Below are 19,962 nucleotides of genomic sequence, written 5' to 3'. Positions count from 1 at the left end.
AAGTACGCTGAGAAATAACTCTTTTCTTTCTGCTCTCCTCTCAGCCTTTTCAGGCACCATGGCAGAGCCTTTAAAACAATTTCCACCAAATGGGTGCCCAGTTCCTTTGAGCAGCTTTTAGAAATTCAGCCTGTGTGGAAGCCAGTTTGACACGGGGGTCAGTGTCATTCCCCGGCAAGACGTCTGCTCTGCTTTCACCTGGTCAGATTTGTATGGCTGTAATTTTGTCAATGCATTTAGAATATGTGCTTTTTGCATGCAACTAGGATAATAATTGTAAATATGTGTATTTGAGTACTGAATCTCACAGTACTATAAAACCTGGGATGTGTGGATGTGACTGTCCTACAAGGAGCACTTTTTTAGTAATTACTGGTTTTCAAAACACTGGGAGAGAAAGGAAAGTAGAACAAACAGAGCAAGCGGCATGTGTTTGATATAAAATGGTATAAGGACCTGTGAAGCTTTTATTGCCCTTTTCTTTTGAAACGTACCTGTTACTCAGCTGCTCCTGAGTGATGCTCCCATTCCACGAGCAAGCAACAAATGCTTTGTACTACTGCATCCTGGCATGCTTCTGCTGTGCGTTTGTAATTTGCTGAAGCAACAGGCTTCTGCTGCAGTGATCCCTTACCCCAGCCTTTCATGTCCTTCTCTTTGTGTAATGTCCTCGTGCATGGGATCAAACCTGTCTCGTTCAGTGTATGCGTCTAAAGCATGATCAATGCACACCTAAACACCCGGTGAATTCCTTCCCTTAAAGTTGTAAGACCCTTTTTCTGCACCAGTAGTAGAAAGGAAAGGGTGTGTGTTCTTCTGGTCTGTTTAAATAAATGACTTAAATATTTAGCTTTAGTATGGGGGTGTTTTTGTTGTTTCTAATAATATTGCCTTAGGCAGAGATACAGGAGGATGTCTTTTGGAAAACTTCCTAGCAAGTATCTGAGCACTTTAGTTTATGGTACACTTTGGACACCTACTACGTGCCTATAATGATTCTTCTTTAATATTCCCTTCTACCACCATGTCACCAAAAATTCAGTGGTACAGGAAAGCAAAAACCAGCTTTCCCTTATAGCTCCACAGGACCGAAACACTGGACTTGCTCTGTAATCCTGGGTAAGCCTCTTAGCCAGTTGTGCTTAGTTTTTCCTCCTTTGTTAACTGTTGATTCATTGTCTTGTATTGAGGCAGGACTGCTAGGAATGCTGTGTATTCAGTGTGTGTGCAATGCCCTGGGGTCATCTGAGGACCAGTTGTAGAAAATTTGGCTGTGCTCCCCACTTTCCTTTCCTCCTTGTAATCAGGCTGTGGGGAAAAAAAAACACCCCAAAGTTGTCATGTGCACACGGTGGTCATGGTCACATAGATAAGGGCTTGGCTGTTGATAGCATTTTAGCCATGACTTTTCTTTACCTCTTTAACACTGCTTACTGCTACAACAAGAAGCTTTCAGAGACAATAAATTTGAAACCATGACACTGTAATGCTACCTTGAAAGTAGTATCCCCCCTTTCCAGGAAAAGTACCTTGGGTTTGTTCTTCTGTTTGTGGAACTTTGCAGTTTCTTCAAGTTCTGTGTTCAAGTTTTTCATTCTTCACCTTTGAGGCTTTGAAACTATTTTGATGCTTGAGTTTCACATGTAATTGTCAGTCTCCAGGAACTGAGTCTTAAAATAAAGTGCCAGCTGTCACAAGTATCAGAATCAAATTGGAGGAGTTGACAATCTAAAAGCATAGGCAGGTGATGTGACTTACCCAGGGCCATATGGCAAGCTGATTCAGGATTAAAATTCAGGTCTTGTGATTTCCCCAAAGAATGCCATGCCCATGGGATCCAGCTGACTTTCTGGCACACCTTTGCACAGGAGAAACTGCAGTTTATGCCTCAGGTGGTCAAAATATGCACGTAAGACTGGTCTGAGTTACTGCTGTGTAGAAATGCAGAAAAGACCTGGTGTTAGCTGTATTTACTGGCAGTCGAATTGCCCATTCTGTGCTGTGTCTGAGAAGATCTATGTTTGCTTTCCAGGCTCTGGGAAAGTCGTCTTGCAGGAGCAGGTGAATTTTTGCTTGCTGGGTCCCAGCACACACCGTGGCGGGAGATATCTGGTGTAATCCACAGGTCCTGAAGACTGGCTTTCTCTCAAGCTCTGTATCAGGTTGTTCAGATGTTGGGCACTGCCCAAATCTGGACTGTGCAGTATCAGAGATGACCTTGAGCGCAGGCAGCCAAACCCCTGGGGTATGGGAAGAGGGTGCTGCAGAAGAACATTATACACTGAGGCTGGCCAGGGCAATTTGAGCCAGCTGATGCCCCCATGTCCCTGGCTTCCATCTTGCTGGTAGATCTTCCAGGCCCAGTTTTTGGTCTCTGCCACGGTTCCCAGACGTGAAGGTGGCATATCTGAGTTGAAGCTGGGACTTCGTCTCTTGTGGAGTGGATGCTAGTCAAACCGTGTACCCAGAAAACTGAAATAGTCCTGTGAAGCTTTGTCAGCACCCACTGATTGCAGCAAGCACCCCATTTCTATCAGCACGTTCATGTGAACAGTGAATGTTTTCATACGGATTCAAAGGGAGGCTGGACAAGTGTCTTAGAAGACGAGGGAGGAACCATGTGGCTCAGGAATTGCCCCAGGCTGACAGTGGCTAGAGGCTGGCAGATCTCCTCAGGGAAGCCACCTCTGTGCTTGCCCTGCTGTTACTCTTCCCTCACCAGCCATTCATGGCCATTGTTGAGGGCAAGATGCTGGGCTAGATGAACTCTGCCATGACCCCTTGCGGATGTTCTTGTGATGGAAATCAACAGCCCAACATACAAAAATTGTCCTGACTCCAGGCTAGGTGTGGAAATTAATTCTTAACTGGTGCTGACTCAATGACTACCTTGTCCTGGCAGAAAAGACCTGGAAAAATTAATCCTATCAGGAAGTTTTGGTAATGACCCCTGGCTTTGTCACTGGAGGTGGCTTGGCTACGTCTCACTGGGGGAGCCTGGCAGGTTTGCCTGACCAAAAGTATTAGATGCCCTATCTTCCCTGTTTTCTCCACTTGTGTCAGGCAACCATGGTTCTTCCCAAGCTTATCTTTCTGCACCCAAGCCAGCTCTGCTGGCCTCACTTTTGGGTACCAGTCCCCAATTTTAGCACTGTAGTGACCTCAGCCTCTTTCAAAGTTGTCCTTCAGTGATGTTCTGCATCTTGCTGATGAAGCTGCTTCCCCAATAGTTTGCAGTGATGATCTGTAACTGGGGAAGGTATGACAGCACTTGTTAAACTGAGATCTGCTTTGTGCCTCATCCGCATTGATACCATGCAATGCCCTTACAAACAGGGATGGGGACAAAGAGCTTCTCGATCAAAGGCCCCTGAGAGAGAAGTCCATCAGAGCTGCAGTGTATTTTGCTTACTGGGGCTCTCTCTTCCCACTTTGTTCCTCCACAAGTGCTGTCTCGCCATTGACAGAGCCACATCTGGCTTGAAGCCACTTGAAGCAGCTTGAACAAGAGACTCTGCACTCTGAACATTGAATTAATGGGCTTGGTCTTTTACATGTGAGTGAAATCCTTTCAGACTCTTCTCCATGTCAGGCTACCAGCTCTTCTAATTAAGAGGCTTTTAGCTCAGTTTGGGAGCTACAGTACAGCTGGGCTTTTGATAAAATGAGGTGATGCTAGAGGTAGTGATGTAATGGGTCCGATTTCAGCTTGCAAATATGTCTCCAAGAGACAACAGAACAAACATCCTCCTCGTATAACCTTGTTTGCTGCAGCAGAGCTGGGGAGACATTGCATGGGCTGCTCTGGCTTTTGAAATAGAAATGATGAAGCTGCTAACAAGAAAGTAAGATCATCTTTACTTCTGGGGACCTCAGTGTCTCTTAGGCAGCTAGAGGGATGTTTCAGAAAACATATTTCTTATTTGTGCTTATTCTGGCTGTTTTCTGCAATCCTGTTGTGGCTTTTGCTTTGAACTCCCATTTCGTTTCCTCCCCTGCTGCCGCCTGCACTCACTGGTACCAGGTGCTGCTTGTGCTGAGACTGTGTCTTTGCAAAAGGAAAGGGTCTGGCAAAAAGCTTCAGCAAGGTGGCCTGTAGCAGCCAATAATTATAATTCATCAGTGTGGCTATGTGATTCCGTGCTGTAATCGCCTGTATAAGATATTTGGGTCTTTTTTTTTTTCTTTCAAGGCCACCTTTGCAACTTTTACTTGAATGTGAAAAGTAAGCTGGGGTTCTTTCCGACCTCTTTGCTACTAACACATACAGACTTGCCATCGGAAGCAAGCTGACTGTCTACCTAATGGATAGAATCAAGCTTTAGTCTCCAAATTTTGCTGTGTTGGCTCCATAACACAAAAAAACCGCTTGGTAGGAGGGTTTGTTTGAAAAAGAGCAAGAGCGAAAGATGCTCCCTGCTTTCTCGCTTTTCATGCTTTCTTCCCTCCTTTCCTCTGCAGTATTCCCCAAAGCTTGTGGCCAGCTCTGCGTCCGTTGCTTGCCAGGGATGTCTACTTGACTAGAAACATATAATAGTACCCATTTATAGGTAGTTTTCCGCAGAGTTTCAAATAAGTATCTTCTCAAGTGACACTAAACAGAGATGCCCTGAAAAAACATTGATTTGAAAGAGGGAGTGAAGCGTTCTGCTTGTTCTTTGAAGCAGAACCACCCTCTGGCTCATGAACCAGCAGTAATAAACGGAGTCAAATAGCATAGTGCATAATTGCCTTCTCCTTTTGTGTCAGCTTCATATAGTTCTCGCATGTGACATTCTTCCTGGCCATCATGCTCTTTATCCTCCCGTTGTACTAAGAGTGCAAACAGAATTAACTTGTTTGTTATCACAGCATCTGTATGTGGCTTTTAATTTCTTGGAGATTAAAAAAACCCAAACAAGTCTCAAGCCCTCTTTGTCTAGTACTGTTTAAATCTGCTCTCAGCCTGCTTGCACAGCTCACTTCTGCCCTACAATGCAGAACACAAATCTGTAGAAGTCTAAAGCAATCAGTGCAACAAGGCTTAAAAAATGTGGTGCTGTTACTGAAGAAAATTTGGAGAGTGTTACGTGGCATCATTAAGTCGGAAGGTGGGTTTGGGGTAAGGGATGTGTTGTACACATCTTTACAATCACAGTGCTGTGTTTAAAGGGGTGCTCTCATTCCCAGCCTTTTTGTTTTAGGTACTTGTAAGCAATGGGAATTATTTTCTTTGGCCTAGGAAATGTCTCCATAGTCGTGTGGTTTCCTTCCTATAAAGGTGAACATTTCAGATTAAAATTCTGTTTGGCAGCTTACGAGCTCTCAAAACAGAGCTGGGAGGCAAGGGGGGCAGGAGTGCCCAGCTTATTAAATTTTTCCCAGTGTAGGAATTGTCTGACCTTTCTCTGTGCTGTAATAACGTGAAAGGAGATGGGGTTACTATTTGGGAAACATTAACAAGAAAATGTCAGAGGTGGAAGGCCAGCCAGGGGACCTGGGCGGCAGAGGGCTGGTAGAGACACTCCTTCTTCTTTTTCCTCCATCACTTGCACAGATCTTCCTCCTCTCTGCCTTCGTCCTGCTCTGGGTTCTTGCGGTTTTGATGCAGGTTTGGTGTTTAAAGGTGGTGCAGAAAAGCAACAGGAGGAGGAAAAGCATGTGTTGTTACCAGAGGAACTAAGACCAGAGAGAAGCATCCTGGTCAGGGCATCCAAGGAGCTTGTGCGAGAGCTGGGAGCTGGCCCTGCTCGTGGTGTTCGAGCCCCCTGTCTCAGCTAATGTGGGACTATCACCATTCACCCATGCAGATTTATCTCCATGCTTTAATATTCCTTTCCTATCCTCTCGTCTTCTCTGAAACCTTCCCTTGGCATCTGGCTTTCACCAGCAGAGAATTCTGACTGCCCTGTAGGTCTGAGCCAGAGGAGGAGAGATGGCGAAAGAGCATCGTTGCTTGGTGCGGGGTCTGGAGCCCATCACAGTGTGGAGGGTTATGGCTGTGTGGTAGGCTTGGTTACACCCATGTTGTGTATGGTGTGTACCTATGTATGGTGTGTACCTCTGACACAAACTCTCTGCACACTGCCTGTCTTCCCCCCCCCCTCCCCTTGGTAACAGATACAGATGCTGAATATTGTTCTTTCAAACCAACAAGGCACATAACTAGATGATGTGTGGGGTGGAAGTGTAGGGTCACATTTGACTGGGATTTCTCTGTTTCCTGCCCTGCAGCTCTTCTGTTTGCCCCTACCCTGGGGGAAAAGACTTTGAGAAGATGGAGAACCAGAGGGGAGCGCTCTTGGGATACATCCGCTGGGAAGAAGAGGAAGGGGATGAGGAGGATGGGGTGGCTCCTGGTGCTTCTCCCTCCAGCCAAATGAGCGAATTGGAAGATGTGCAGGTGGAGATGCTCAAGAAGGCAAGGGAGCTCTTCCAGCTGTGTGACAAGGATGAAAAGGGTTTTATCACAAAGGTGGATATGCAGGTGAGGGGAAAAAATCCCTCCCCTTTCCTGGGAGGAGCTGTAAAGTAATGGGTGGCAGAAGAGGGGAGAATGTGGCATGTCTTTTAGTTTTGGCAAGCATGGGTGTGCATGTGGGCTCTGTCTCATTCAGATTTCTGGGAGCCAAACTCTGCCACAGCCAGCTGCTAGGAACCAAAAAATCCCAGGAGGGCCTTAGACCTCCAGGGAATTCCTGGGACAAGTGGGACTGCAATTCCAAATTTTTAAGGAATGCATAAAATCAACAAAATTTGCAGCAGTTCCTACAAACATAAGCATGCAGTTGATGGGAAATCTGGGGGGAAAAATTTTTTTGTTTAATTTAAAAAAAACAAAACAACAACCCCCCCCCCAACACAGTCAACAACGAAAACAATCCACCAATGTCTTAACAAAAAAAGCTGTATAACTTTTTTGTCTCAATCACAGCTAAAGCCTGATCTTAAAAACTCACTTCAGGCCTGAACTATAACTTTGCTCTAGAATAATGTGTTTTGCTGCTTTCTGTCAAAACCAGTATTTGTTAACAGAACCTCTATAGGTCTTTGTGAGTTTTGTTTTAATGGTTTATCAGGAAGGTTACACACGGACTGTTTTTCTTCTGTCTAATCTCTCCCTCCATCTATAATTAACACTTTGCAGGTCCATGCTGGTTTAATTATTGGCTCAGTTTGTTTTGGGTTGTGTGATGCCTAATTTTGTACAGTTACATTAATAAATATTTATTAAGCTTTTATCTAAAGCTGCATGTTTAATGGACAGTAGTGAGGTTTTAATCTACACTTCTTGTTATTTGGAAGCTTCTTTGGGTGCCCCTTCACACAAGGTGCTCTACACATGTATTATGAAGGGAAATCTCTCTGCACCTTGTCTGTGTTGTGTGAATAGTGATATGGTCCCAACAGGCAGAAGATGACAGAAGAAAGCTAACTCTCTGTTACGGACTGAATGTTTTCTTTATGATCTGCAAGGTTTTCTGCAAGAGCTGGGAACTGAATCCAGACACCCACAAGTCTGTCCTCCCTCTCTGGCTAAAGAGATGGAGGTGGTACCTGATGTGCCCATACAGAGCTCTCTTGGGAGCAGCAGTGGTCACAGGAGGCTGGCAGTGCCCCAGGGGGCAGCCACCTTTGGGCAGGGCTTGGGCAGGGGTGGAGGGAGGCAGGCAGTGAACTAGAGGCAGCGGTTCTGAAGTCAAGAGGGTTGAGCTCCCTCCAAACAAAATAACCCAAAGCTCCCTCTCTGCGGTCCTGGTTGAATCATCCAGTAATGGAAAGCATTGCCGTATTAGTGGGTCCAAACAGGCATTTGTGTCATCACTCAGCTGTACTGGCAGGCTATCGTATCCCAGCCGAGATGCAGTGCTGAAAGGAAGGGCACATCGCTGTGGGCCAAAGCTGAGGACAGCAGGGACAGGAGCTAGTCACAGGGAAGACTTCAGTCATGTCTTAATTTTGTTCATTCTTTTGTCTCTGCAGCAGCTCCAAAGTGAACTCCCCCTAACCCTTGAACAGCTGGAGACTGTTTTTGACAGTTTGGAACAGAACAATAACGGATTCCTGACGCCTGTGGAGTTCAGCATGGGACTAGGTAAGGACTGCACAGAGGCAGAGGAAGGAAAAAGCCCACCTGTGACATGATGTTTTATGTTGGTAAGAAGGAAAGTGCAGTGGTTCTGCTGAAGCTGCTATGCAGGGCAATGCCCCCTGCTTATGTGAATATGATTGGAGAAGGTGTGTGTGCAATACTGCTATCCCCCTTCCTGAGGCTTTGTGTTGCCTTCTTCCACAACTGTTACCTGCTTACATGGTAGAGGCGGCTTCTGAACATCTCCTGCTGGAGATGGTACATACTGCAGCCTGTATCTGGCCATGTGATTGATCCACAGTTGTTCATCTGGATAAGGACCCTCGTTGGATGAGGGGACAGAAATATGCCTCTTGGCAACTGTGCCCAGCTGGTTTAATGCAGTGCTGTTCAAGGATATTAGTAGGAGTCCTGTTAGTAGGCTAGCACACTGGCAAATGAACTTTTGTTTTCCTCTTGCTGTTGCCTTTTCCAAACACTAGGAGAATGCTAATCCTATACCAGAGTCATCATCTAGCAGCACAAGCAGTGCAAGAGGTGTTAAGGAGGAGGAATGACCATGGCACTAATAACCTTGCTGTGGGTGCTTACTTGCCTTAGCTGGTTGTAAGCTCTCAGAAAATCTGCACCTTGTTAGCACCTTCCTTGGACATGTAGGTGTGTTAATGGGATCAGGTCAAAGCAAGTGAACACAGGTGGTCTAGGATTTTCAGAAGTGATTGAGGAGGCTCTTGAGTTGTGGTGTACTGATTGCTCAGATTATGGTTGCTTCATGGCTTTCTCACAACTTGGAGAAACTTGGGGTCTTTTCAGTGCCTCAATTTGAATGGCCAGAAACAGCCAGCCCTGAAAGGACAAGCTGTAAAAATTTCCTCAGAATAAACATGGAAAGCTGTGTCTTGGGCCAGCCTGTTCTGGGAATGTGTTAACCCGTTGAGTGCCTGCTGACTCTGCCTGTTTCTGCCTTGTGTCCCTGCCTGTGGGGGTGAAGCCTCGTTGGCTGGTTCTGCTGCCTTTGCCAGAAACAAGAGTCGTCTCGGGAGCATAGGCTTTCCTGCCCAGTGCTGTGTAGAAGGTGAATGGGTGCCATTTGGGCACCTTGGCATCCACAGTGCCCTCTGTGTTATGACTTGGTTATTCCCAAATCTCATTGTTTGAGGCATTTGTCACAGCCATAGCCATAAATGGACATCATGAGGGTACCTGCCTCAGTGCCATTGCTGGCAGAGGTAGGCAAGATTTCTCTTTGTGTCAGCCACCAGTTGTAAGGTACCACCCTGTGTTGGTAGCCTGGCTCCTTGCTCCAGTCTCGGCAAAACATTTCATTTCTGCATTTCTTTTCTTTATGGCTGCTCTTTGTGTCTGGCTTCATTGAAAATCCTTTTCAGACTTTGCCCCTAACTCAAGAGTTTGGCCTGGCACGTTGCTGTCTTCTGGAGCGTGCAGGGGGGAAATCAAGGGAAGCGGTTCAAGCTGCAATCAACTGCTTCTTGAGAGGACTCCTTGCATGGCCTCTGAGAGGTTACAGGGTGCAGCTGCACAACTGACAGAAGAGAATATGTTTAAAATGTTAAATTTAAAGCAATCTGAAATCCTTCTAGGATGTCAAAACAATCTTCAAATCATTCTCTACCATTCTCATTTTCCCAGCTGTAAAAGAGATAACGAGAGATAATGACTCTTTCTTTAAAGCAGAGTGCCTAAATCTAAAAGTGCCTAATCTAAGCCCATCTCCTTAATTAACTGTCCAAGCCTCTGGTTTTAAGCTGGGTAGGGCCTATATCTCCACACTGCAAGCTTTTTTTACAGCGCATTTTGAGAGTGGGAGAGAAGCAGCTAGGTTCTGGACATACAGAGCTAAGAAGTGCTCAAGTTAAGTGACTTGAGGTACACAAATAGTGGATATTTTTCCCCTTAGAGCAGCTTCATGTGCTGCTACCCTCATCCGTGCTCTGAACATCCTTGGCTCCTGGCCCTGTAGTTGGGATGTCACTTCTGCCTTTTAAACCAAGCAGATATGTTTTGGAAAGGAAGAGTAGCTGCTAATGGAGGTCTGACCTCTGTATACAGGATGGGGGCCTGCGTTTTGGATAGGATCACTTTATTTGTTTCTTTGAGAAGAATTTGTTCCCAGCACCAGTATTTGTCACATGCCTTGCATAGCATGAAGTTCTCATGGCATTAGTGTCTCAGCATGAAACAGGATCCAGATAGCTGGAAGCCATCTGTACGTGGGATGGGGCAGGAGGGGGTGTTCAGAGGGTAAGTGCCTTTTGTTCAGACACTCTATACAATCCTAGCAAGAGGCAGGCCTTGTCCCACAGCACTTGAATCAGAACAGATGTAGCACATGAGAAGGAAAGGGTAATAAGCTCCTCCTCACTTTTTGTCAGCTGGGGAACTGAGGCAAGGTGCTATTCGGTGCCAGGCTTGCAGTCCCAGAGGGAGCTTGTTGGGATCATTGGCAACTGAATCCACAGCGCCGCTCCATGGGAGTGAAGTGACCTAATGCCGCATGGTTCACATGCTGAGAATCCGAGGCCATGGGTGGTAGATCATCTTCACGCAGATGTGAGCAGAGCCCTAACAGCCTGTTGTTGGGCTGGGAGCCAGTTTCAGTCCCGGCATTGCAGACTGGATGCTGACATCACTCAGGATGTCAGAAAGGAGGCTCTTTACTGACCAGGAGCTGTATTCTATACCAGCAGCGTGCAGGCAGCTTCTTATGGAGCTCTGTCGGGCTGCCATTTAAATAGCAGCTTATTAAATGACATCTCATTTGACTTTCCTTATTATCGTTCTTCCCTTCTCCTTCCACCAGGAAAGTTGATAGGGATTGAATTTTGTCAAGGGGCTGGGAGAATGGATCGCTCCAGACACGAGGAGACCTTTGAGTCAGGCTGGTCGGATGACTTGGACCCGGCAGATGATGATGAAGAGAAACGATTCTGTTCTATGATGAAGCAGCTCGGAGCAGCCCACATGTTTGAAGAGTAAGTAGGGGAGTTGCATGGCATTACTTCTACCCTGTTTTGATCTTGCAATACCAAAACTTCAAAGTACCAGCAAAGACCAAAGAGGTGAACTGAGCTGCTTGCTCTCTGAAGCACTGCTTGGACTTTCTGTACTGCTGGCTTGGGTTTTCATATGTTTGGTAACAAATGCAGTGAAGTCTGGGTTTTCTCATGAGTTTACAATTGCTTTTAGTGCTGTACTTTTCGCAAAGAGTTTCCCAAACTAGAGTTCATACCACAGCTGTAAAATGTAGCAGTTGGTGGCGTGGAAGCCCATCTGCACGCAGCAAATGAAAAGAAGCATGTGAGGGTTAGACAAGGTAAGGAGGATGAGTGTGCTGTCTGTTCCAAAATGGTGGGTGACTGTTCACATATGTTCAGTCAACCTTAGTTCTAAGAGTCTCTGTGACAAGATCTGTGCTCAAGGGGCTATTTGGGACTGGGCTGATCTTGAAGAGTGTGAAAGGCTAAACTGGGCAAGGGATGCTCACCTGAGCCTTGAAATTTGATATTAATGCCCTTGCATGTGGCCCCAGTAGAGTCTGCTGGCCCCAGTGTCATCCAGCCTTCTTTTTTAGGGCCTTCCCAAATGAAGCATTATGCATAACTGGTTCTTACTGATGCATATCTGCTGGGGCTGGGGTGCCCAACAGCATCTGTGGCAGCCCTTTTTTTCAGGCATCGTAGTCCAACAGTGCTGCCAATTTGCAGGGAGCAGCCCAGGTAGGGGCAGGAGATGGACAGGATTGGAGACAGAAGCTGAGAGTGAAGGAGTTTGCTGCTTTCAGAGCTGTATCTGTAATGAAACAGATTTTTTTTTTTGTCTCACTTGCATTGTGATGTGAAGCACCTGCATGTTTCTTTTAATGCTAAACAACTTCTGGCCTGAAAAATTCTGGAAAGCTGTTATGCCTCAAATAATGGAATGACTCTGTGAAAGGCCATATTGCTGTTCTGGAAAAATAGCCTCTGCTGTTTATAACTCTGCTTTGAGAAGCATCAAGTCTTAAAGTGGAATTATCCTGTGTTTTATTTTGACCACTTACTTGCAGTTTTATGCAATGAGTTCAGTCATGTCACGCCCTTGTGCCAAGCCAGTTGTTGTAAAGAAATAATATAAAGCAGAAGCTAATTGAGGTCGGAGCAGGAATCTGAACTATCTTCACTGGTTTTGCTAGAAAGAAATGGCTTTGCTTATTAATGGGACTCAATATGTTCTGTTACCTAAAACACAAAGTTTTGATGAAGTGCTAGTAACTTCTTCAACTTGGGACAGAAAAAGGAGGCTATCATGCAATGGTGGCAGGAGGAATCAGGGGCTTTTTCTTTGGTTTTTCATTTGGTTTTTTCACGAAGACTATTAAGGGAGACAAATACATAGACAAAGAAAAATACCTATTTGGATAATATCTATAGGTATAATTATTCTGTATGTTTCAAGGCAGTTCCTCCAAAGTACTTCATGGATTTTTAAAAAAATTAAAAATAATAATAATAAAAAGCTCTTCTCCAAAAAGAAGCATGAAGTGATATCTGCAGGCTTATAAGACTCGTTGGGGAAGAGTTGTGTTCAAGTTGCAATGAATTAAATGCCGGAACAGTGTAATCATTATTGCAGGTTCAGAAAAAGAAGACTTTGGGTTTCTAGGTCTTTCTCCATTATTATCCTGATGTGACACCTGGGCAATTTGCTTCTTTTGTTTGTGCCTCAGTTTCCAAACTTGTAAAATAAATAAATAACAAGGACAGTAGCATCCACCAGTACAGTCCTGGTATGAGAACAACACCTGTGTGATGTGTGCTAAAATCCCTGGGCTGTAACAGTTTGCTGCTCGACCATAGCTCACAGCAAATGTGCTGAATGTTCATCTCTTCGAGTCTTGGTTTAGACACCAAATGTATTATTGCTGAATACTTGAAAAATAATCATTCCAGGTTTGCTTCTTAGACTTTTCCGCTTTCAGATGACTTCCGTTATTTTAACCTTGCAGTAGATCTCACTCCACATGCATGCTCTGTCACTGTCCAACTCCCATCTTTGCTATGATGGTGTAATGGAGGTCATCACAGGAGAAGGGCAGTTTGTCTGTCCTGAGTGCATGTTGGAGTTGGAATAACAGTCCATAAGATGACACAGAAACTCATTTACTTTCCTTCCCTCTTGTATTCTTGCTCCAGTCCGCGTGAGGTTCGGGAGCTCTGGGCTCGGCTACGAAAGGAGCGTCCGGAGCTCTTATCCAATTTTGAAGAGTTTCTGTTGCGTGTTTCATCATACATAAGGGAGGTGAATCACGAGAAGGAGTCTATGGAACAGGCATTGAAGCGGTAAGGAGAACATCATGGCCGTTTGCTGTCAGGAACCAGCTGATGCTTGGATGCTGCCTCAAATGCAAGGAGAGACTGGGTTACAGAGATTTTTCTTGCTGTAATAAAATTACTCTTTAACTTGATCTGATCCCCATGGGTTTGTTTTGCATCAGTGCCCACCCATAACATTTGGTCTGGTTAAAATCCCACTCAATGCTACACAGCTGTTAGTGGGAATGTGTTTCCACCCTCCCACTCCTGTTTTCTTTCTGTATTCTCTTTCTCTCTCCTGACCTGTGTGCACCCTGCCTTTTGTAGGAAGGAGACAGACCACGACCGAGAAGTCAGGTGCCTTTATGAAGAAATGGAGCAACAGATCAAAGCAGAAAGGGAGAGGCTGATCTGCCAGGTACCTCATCTCTCTTGGCTGAAGTCAAACTTTCTCTGGTCTGAAGCAGAGGTGGTGGCTCTTCTGGCCAAGGAACAGCTCTTACCGTGCTGGGTGTTGTATCACAACACACAGCTGTGTATCTTTACCTCTGCAGGAAGCACTAAGACATGACAGGAGTAACCTGCTGCAGAAGGAACTGCGCAGCAAAGAGCAGGAGCTGGAGAAAATCCTCTACCGCCAGAAGAAGGTAACAGGACCCAAATCCTTCCTAAAGAAACACATCCCTTTCTACTGTCTTTCTGCTAAGACCTTTTCTCACTGAGAATGGTTTTCATCTGCTGAGGGGTGGTACTAGCTGGTCTGGTACTAGCTGGTCTAGTTCTCTCCTGTCTCTGAAGATGGTGAAGTGGTTTTTGTCAAGTGATTGGCTTGTCTTCAACTGTAATGTCTTCCTGTGAATGTTTTCTCCACGCATTTTCTTATCTGCTTTGTTTTCTCTTGGCACAATCTTCCTATCAGTTGTACAATAACTATTTGGCAAGGAAGACGGGGTAAAAATTTGGAAGTTGTGAGTTTGGAGCCTTTTGTGGTGTGTAAGAAAGCTGTGTATGGACATTAAAGAGCCAAATTTCCCTAGTTTGTGTTTTCTGGCTGCTCCAGAATAACCCAGAGTGAACAGTTCTGTGACACTTAGAGCTGTACGTACTGTATATGTGCATTTCAGCACCTAATGACATACTGATTAATCTGTCACAGGAAAGATCAAAGCAGAAACTCTCCTTTAGCCTGCCATCCCTGGCATGGACATTTGTATGGGATGATCCATTCTGGATATCTTTTTCCTTTTTGTCTGAAGAACTGAGACGTGACCCCCACGGAAACAAATCATGGGAGGTACCTGTAAGATGCTGGTGACTGGGGGTATCCTAGCTGTGATGTGGATGAAATGGCGCTTCTCTGAAAACATCAGCTCATTGTGCAGCAGCTGGAAAAGCCAGCAAAACTTAGGTGCCATGAGGAAGGATATTGAGAATAAGATAGAGGACGTCATTTTCCTCCATATTAAAAGGAGGAATAGTCAGGGATGTGGCCTCTAACATTCCTAGTCCAGGGACCATAGATGCTGGGGGTGTATGGACCATAGTTAGATGTCCAGGCATGCTCTTCCTAAGTAGCATCTCCTCTTGCTATGGGTCAAGGCAGAGTACTGGGCTACATGGACACTTAAGTCTTACTCGAATGGACATTTCTGGTGCTCTTAGCTTAGTACAAGCCTCCGAGTTATGTGGATAATGAGGTCCCCCTTGTGGTGTAAGACCAGTATTGTGATCGTGCTATTCTACAGTATCGCTTCCAAGTACAGACAACATGAACAGGAGAGTTGTGTGTGATAGAGATTTCTTAGGGAGGGACAGGTGCTTTACTTAAAGCCTGTCCCCTGGCTTATTGAAAGGTCCAAAGGCTGGGATTGCTGTTTCTTAGTCTCAACTCCACTGCTCAGCATGTGTGGTCATGCTCAAATTTTTCCTGATGTCCAAAGGACTGGAAGTCTCCAGACAAAGCTGGGTGTGGCTTGTGCTTGTAACCTCAGCGGGGAGAGATGTGGGGTTTGTGTTTCAAGGAACCTAGGAAAGGTCAGCTCTGTTCACTCCTGCTCACGACTGTTGTACATGTGTGCTGGCAGAAAGCAGGGTAGCAAGAAAAAAGCACTTTATCTTGTGCCACAGTGTGCTGCTTTACTTGCCCTTTGAGAAGGGGAGAAGGTAGGCTGAGAGAAAAGGCAAGCTGAAGGTATAAATGTGGAGGCTGACTGCCACCTACTACACTGGTCAGAACTGGTTCCTGGGGCTCCTCTCTGGTTGCAAGCATGGATTGTGTAATTTTATTTGGGGGTTGTAAGTTCTCAGATGGGTACCACAGTTGCTGCATAGCACCAGCTTCAGCAGAGGGCCCTGGTTAGCTGGTATGGCTGGCTAGATACTGAAGTGTCAGTATGATCCTTCTTGCGATGCCCTACTTGTCATCTGAGATGGGCAGGTTTGCTGCCTCTGTCTTTGACTCTTTCCCAGACTCCACCAGCCATTTGTGAGGAATCACATCACTGGTTGAGTACATGACAGCAGGCTTTAAACTTCCCAAATCATGCTTGTTATTTGTGCTAGGGTCTTGTGCTGCCTAGAGTGCAGCTGGGCCTCAGTGGCATTTAAACAACATCTCTAGCCCGAGGTCCTGTCTCTAACAGTAGTAGAGGCCACCCAATCACTTGACTTTCCAGGTGTAGTGTGAGATGCCCTAGCACCTCGATATATCCCCCTTTCAGCTGCCATGGGCTCAGGAAGCCCCCAAACTAGAGGATGCATTTCAACAACTGTGCTTAATAAGTCCCGACAGACACACTCCTGCTTCCGCCCAAATTTTTCCAGTCCTCCTTTGACCCTCATTTGCACTCTGATTTCTACAATGCCTTATAGCAGCAAGCTCCTCACGCTGCTTGAAGCGCTTCCTCAGCTATGCATGACTAATTGCGTTGCTTGCTCCCCTGTGCTGGCATGATGAGAAATAATTACTTCCAGTTCGCCTTCTCAGTGCCACTGGTGGTCCTGTAGGCCTAAGTTGTGTTTACCTCCCTTCTGCCTCGTTGTTTACGTCTGCTTTTTCAGCCTGTTTTTACAGGCATGATTGTAGCACAAAACCCTTCCTCTCTGTGTTTAACCCCTCCTCCTCTCCCATTGCAGCTGGAACATCAGCTACAGTCCCTGAACTCAGAGCAGCTGGAGACCCGCGTGCAGAATGAAAGGCTCCGGCACCTGAATGAAAACCTGCTGGAAGAGCTGGAGAAAAGCAAATGGGAGCTGGAGGCTGTGAAGGGGCAATTACAGAAGCTCCAGAAAGAGGCTCAGCTTGAGCAAGAGCAGAAGGACAGGTGGGGATGGGTAGGGAAGGGGGTGTCAGGACAGGGACCCAGGCAGAGAAGGAGAGGTGGGCAAGTAGTTAAGAGTAAGGATTTCCAATTAGAAGCCTTGGTCTCATCAGAGGGTTGCCTGTCTCTTCTTGAGGAAAAGAATTAACATCCTAGGGGTCTTATGGGCCTAAACAGGGAGTGATACTGCTAGCTCCCACCTGCCTTTAGTGGGAAATGAGTATGTTAATTGATATTTGGCTAGAAAAGCACTGTAAAAAATACAGAAGTTCCTCAGCCTAAAGGAGGCTTCTCCTCCATGTATTTTCCAGTTCACTATCACCTCTATAAAGTTCCTACAGATCCTCTTCTAATCACTTGTGTTCCTGTTTCTGGGCTTAATCTAATAATACTTAGCTGAAACATGGGATGTTTCAGATCCAGATGGCAGTGAGCATCCTTCCCATCTCTAAGAGCTGAGAAAACTGGAGTGTGAAAGGAGAAAATGGGTTGCCTGTCCTCACGTTGGAGGAGAGCGGGAGAGCTAGGGTACGATCCCAGCTCCTGCAGCAGTGCTGCTTCCTCTGAATCCTCCTAGCATAGGGCAGGCCCTTATCTTTGAGAATACCATGAGTGCCCCTGAAAAACGGGTCTTTGTATTTCCTCTCCCATTAACTTATTTCCCCTTTTAAAATCCCCTTTGCCCAGGGATGTATTTAGAGTCTCCAAGAACATGCAGAAAGAGAAACAAAGCCTCCTTCGGCAGCTGGAGCTCCTCAGGTAAGAAAAGGGCTGGGGGGAAATGCTGAGCTCTTGTGCATGTAAGGGGCTGAGGTTTCAGCACTGTGCTTGTTTCTCCCGCAGAAAGCTATGGGAGTGTATTCAAGCAGTGCTCAAACACTGCTTGATTTTCTAGGTCCAGACAGAGTTGTGCAATCTGGCCAGCTCTGGCAGAGTACAGGCTGTGTTATTTCACCACGTAATCCCTCCGCTGAAGGAATTTAGTCTTTCCCACTGGCTAAGGGGACCATGTGGAGCCCATTACCTGAGCTGGGATACATGGAAATCCCAATGTGCCTGGCAATAAATAACATCTCTATCTGTGTCCCAAGCTCCCTTTGTGTTCTAGCTTTCAAATGTTGGTCTTTACTCCATTTTTGATAAGTGATTCATTGTGTCTCTCCTGTGTCTTCCTTTGGAGCAGAGAGATGAACAAGAAACTTCGAGATGAGCGAGACGCTTTTGAAGCCAAGAAGCTGGTTAGTCTAAGAAAAAAAATCCTAATTCCCAGCCACCCTCCTTTCATCTGCTGCTGTTGCTGTCGCCACTCGGGGGCCTGTCACTTCCACGGCGGACAATGACCTGAGCTCACAAGGCCTGGTGTGGTGCTTAATACAGACTTCACAGCACCTCTCTGCCTGTCCTGGAGACAAGCTCTGCTGGTTGCTGTTGCCAACTGCCTGGGTTTAACCCAAGGCACATTAGCTTGTGACTGTCATGCAGCCCCATGCAGGGTTGCAGTAGGTGCTGCCTGCTGTGCATGTGGGGTCTGTGCATTGTGACAGGCACTGGGCACATGCAAGGAGGGGAGTGAAGCTGGATGCATCCCTGGAGCTGGATGGTGAGGAAGAAGATGGATTCCCAGATGTGCTGCCGGCTGACTGGGGGTGGAGGGGTATGGGAAGGTTTTGGAGTTTCTCTGACCCTTGAGTTTGTAGGAGATGTTTTCAGATGTTCCTCTGGGGCAGCTCTCCATTCCTGTGAACTCTTCTGGGGTGGAGGTGCAGTAGTGAGCCTTGTGTCAGAGGGCTAGGAGAAAGCAGGGGGCCTCTTTCATATCTGGAACAGTCAACTCCATCTCTGGCCTTCCCCAGTCTCCAAGATAAGTACGAATATGTGACCTATTTTTAATTCTTATTATTTTTTCATGAAAAAGTCTGTGTGTTCCCAAATGTCACTGGCAAGGCTGCTCTGTGCTCTTCTTGGATGCATCCCTGTCACCATGTGTCTTTGCCTGCTCTGCCACCATGCCCCACTTGAAAATCGGGAAGTAGCTGCCTTGCAGTGAGGACAGGCAGTGGCAGGCTGTGAGAGTCTTTCTGGCTGCTGTGTAAGAGAATGTGGAAGGAAGCACAGGGATCGTGCCCAGGTAGGGGACGAGATGCCCTGCTGGGGGAGAGGTTGGAGTTCTCCAAGTGGAGCAGCAGTTGTGTAAAACAACTTCAGTAACTGTTTTGGATGGAGGTGAAGTGTGTGCCTTTGTGTATGTGTTTCTGAAATCTGAAAGAAGATCCCCCCCCATTTTTAAAGCTGCTAAGTATGTGTGTGTACACCAGAGCTTCCTGCTCCCTCTTGGAGAGGTAATAAACAGTCACTCTGTAGCAGAGTCCAGTGCAAGCAGGCAAAGAAAATGGTTTGTTCTCCTCTTTCCATGTGTAGTGCTTCATCAGCTTCTGCGTTCCTGTGGGTGGGGCGGGTGGCCTGCAGAGACCACGGTTCAGGTATGTACCTCTGCGTGTGCAAAGCTTGTCCACTTCTCCTCTATTCTCCTCTCCTTTTCACCTGCTAGGACCTGCTCAGGGCTGCTCTGAAACATGACTGTTGCAGGTGGACCTAAGAGAGAGCCTAGCAGAGAGAGTCATAGTACAGAGGAGCTGCTTTCTCCCTTCTCCCTGTGCTGCAGGAGGGATGGGGCAGCAGGGTGAACTCCTCCTACCACCATGGCTCATCTGGCAAGGCTGTGTCATGCTGGGCAGATGAAGCCTGTACTGGAGTAAGGTTTTTTCCTTTGTCAGACAGGACATCTTGTTGGCCACTCTTGTTTCAGTCTGCAGGAAAGCAGGGCTCCAAGGGATTGCAGAGATGCTGCTATTGTCATACATCTGCAGAAGATCTGCTGTCCAGCCTGTCCCACTGTAAGGGGGAGAGAAAATAGCAATACTTCCCTGCAGCAGCAAAAAAGAGAGTCCAGCCTTTTGATGGGGATCCCCAGTGTGTGACACTCTCTCTGCCAAAGACTATCAATGCTTTTACAGGCCGAAAAGAAACCCAAGGCCTTAATACCCTCTGTCAGTGATGGGAAAAGTTGTGTTATTTCTGTGAAATGAAGGTGTGATGAACAGTGGTTCTTTCATAGCAAAGATTTTTAAGTGGTTGGAAGGAGGAGTTGGGCTGTACGCAGCTGATAGCAACCCAGCCGCTGCTCCTTTGCACTTCCTAGCGCCAGGGGAGGTTTAGATTGGATGTGAGGAAAAAGGTTTAGATTGGATGTGAGGAAAAA

The 19,962-nt window shown here is 46.3% G+C and overlaps 1 protein-coding gene across 1 annotated transcript in view; it reads left to right on the top strand.

Moving 5' to 3' along the window:
* CRACR2B (calcium release activated channel regulator 2B) overlaps positions 1–19,962 on the top strand; it is a 46,513-nt gene that overhangs the window by 12,305 nt on the left and 14,246 nt on the right. The window contains exons 2-10 of the mRNA XM_009323426.1: positions 6,214–6,466; positions 7,963–8,074; positions 10,893–11,064; positions 13,264–13,410; positions 13,711–13,801; positions 13,938–14,030; positions 16,519–16,706; positions 17,391–17,462; positions 17,887–17,941. Coding sequence (XP_009321701.1) covers positions 6,214–6,466; positions 7,963–8,074; positions 10,893–11,064; positions 13,264–13,410; positions 13,711–13,801; positions 13,938–14,030; positions 16,519–16,706; positions 17,391–17,462; positions 17,887–17,941 — 1,183 coding nt within the window. The remainder of the gene's footprint in view (positions 1–6,213; positions 6,467–7,962; positions 8,075–10,892; positions 11,065–13,263; positions 13,411–13,710; positions 13,802–13,937; positions 14,031–16,518; positions 16,707–17,390; positions 17,463–17,886; positions 17,942–19,962) is intronic.

The sequence above is a fragment of the Pygoscelis adeliae genome, unplaced genomic scaffold (genome assembly GCF_000699105.1).
Source record: "Pygoscelis adeliae isolate BGI_AS28 unplaced genomic scaffold, ASM69910v1 Scaffold5, whole genome shotgun sequence".
NCBI classification, from domain to species: domain Eukaryota; kingdom Metazoa; phylum Chordata; class Aves; order Sphenisciformes; family Spheniscidae; genus Pygoscelis; species Pygoscelis adeliae.
Note: the sequence above shows the minus strand (reverse complement) of the source record. Positions and strands in the feature narration are given on the sequence as shown.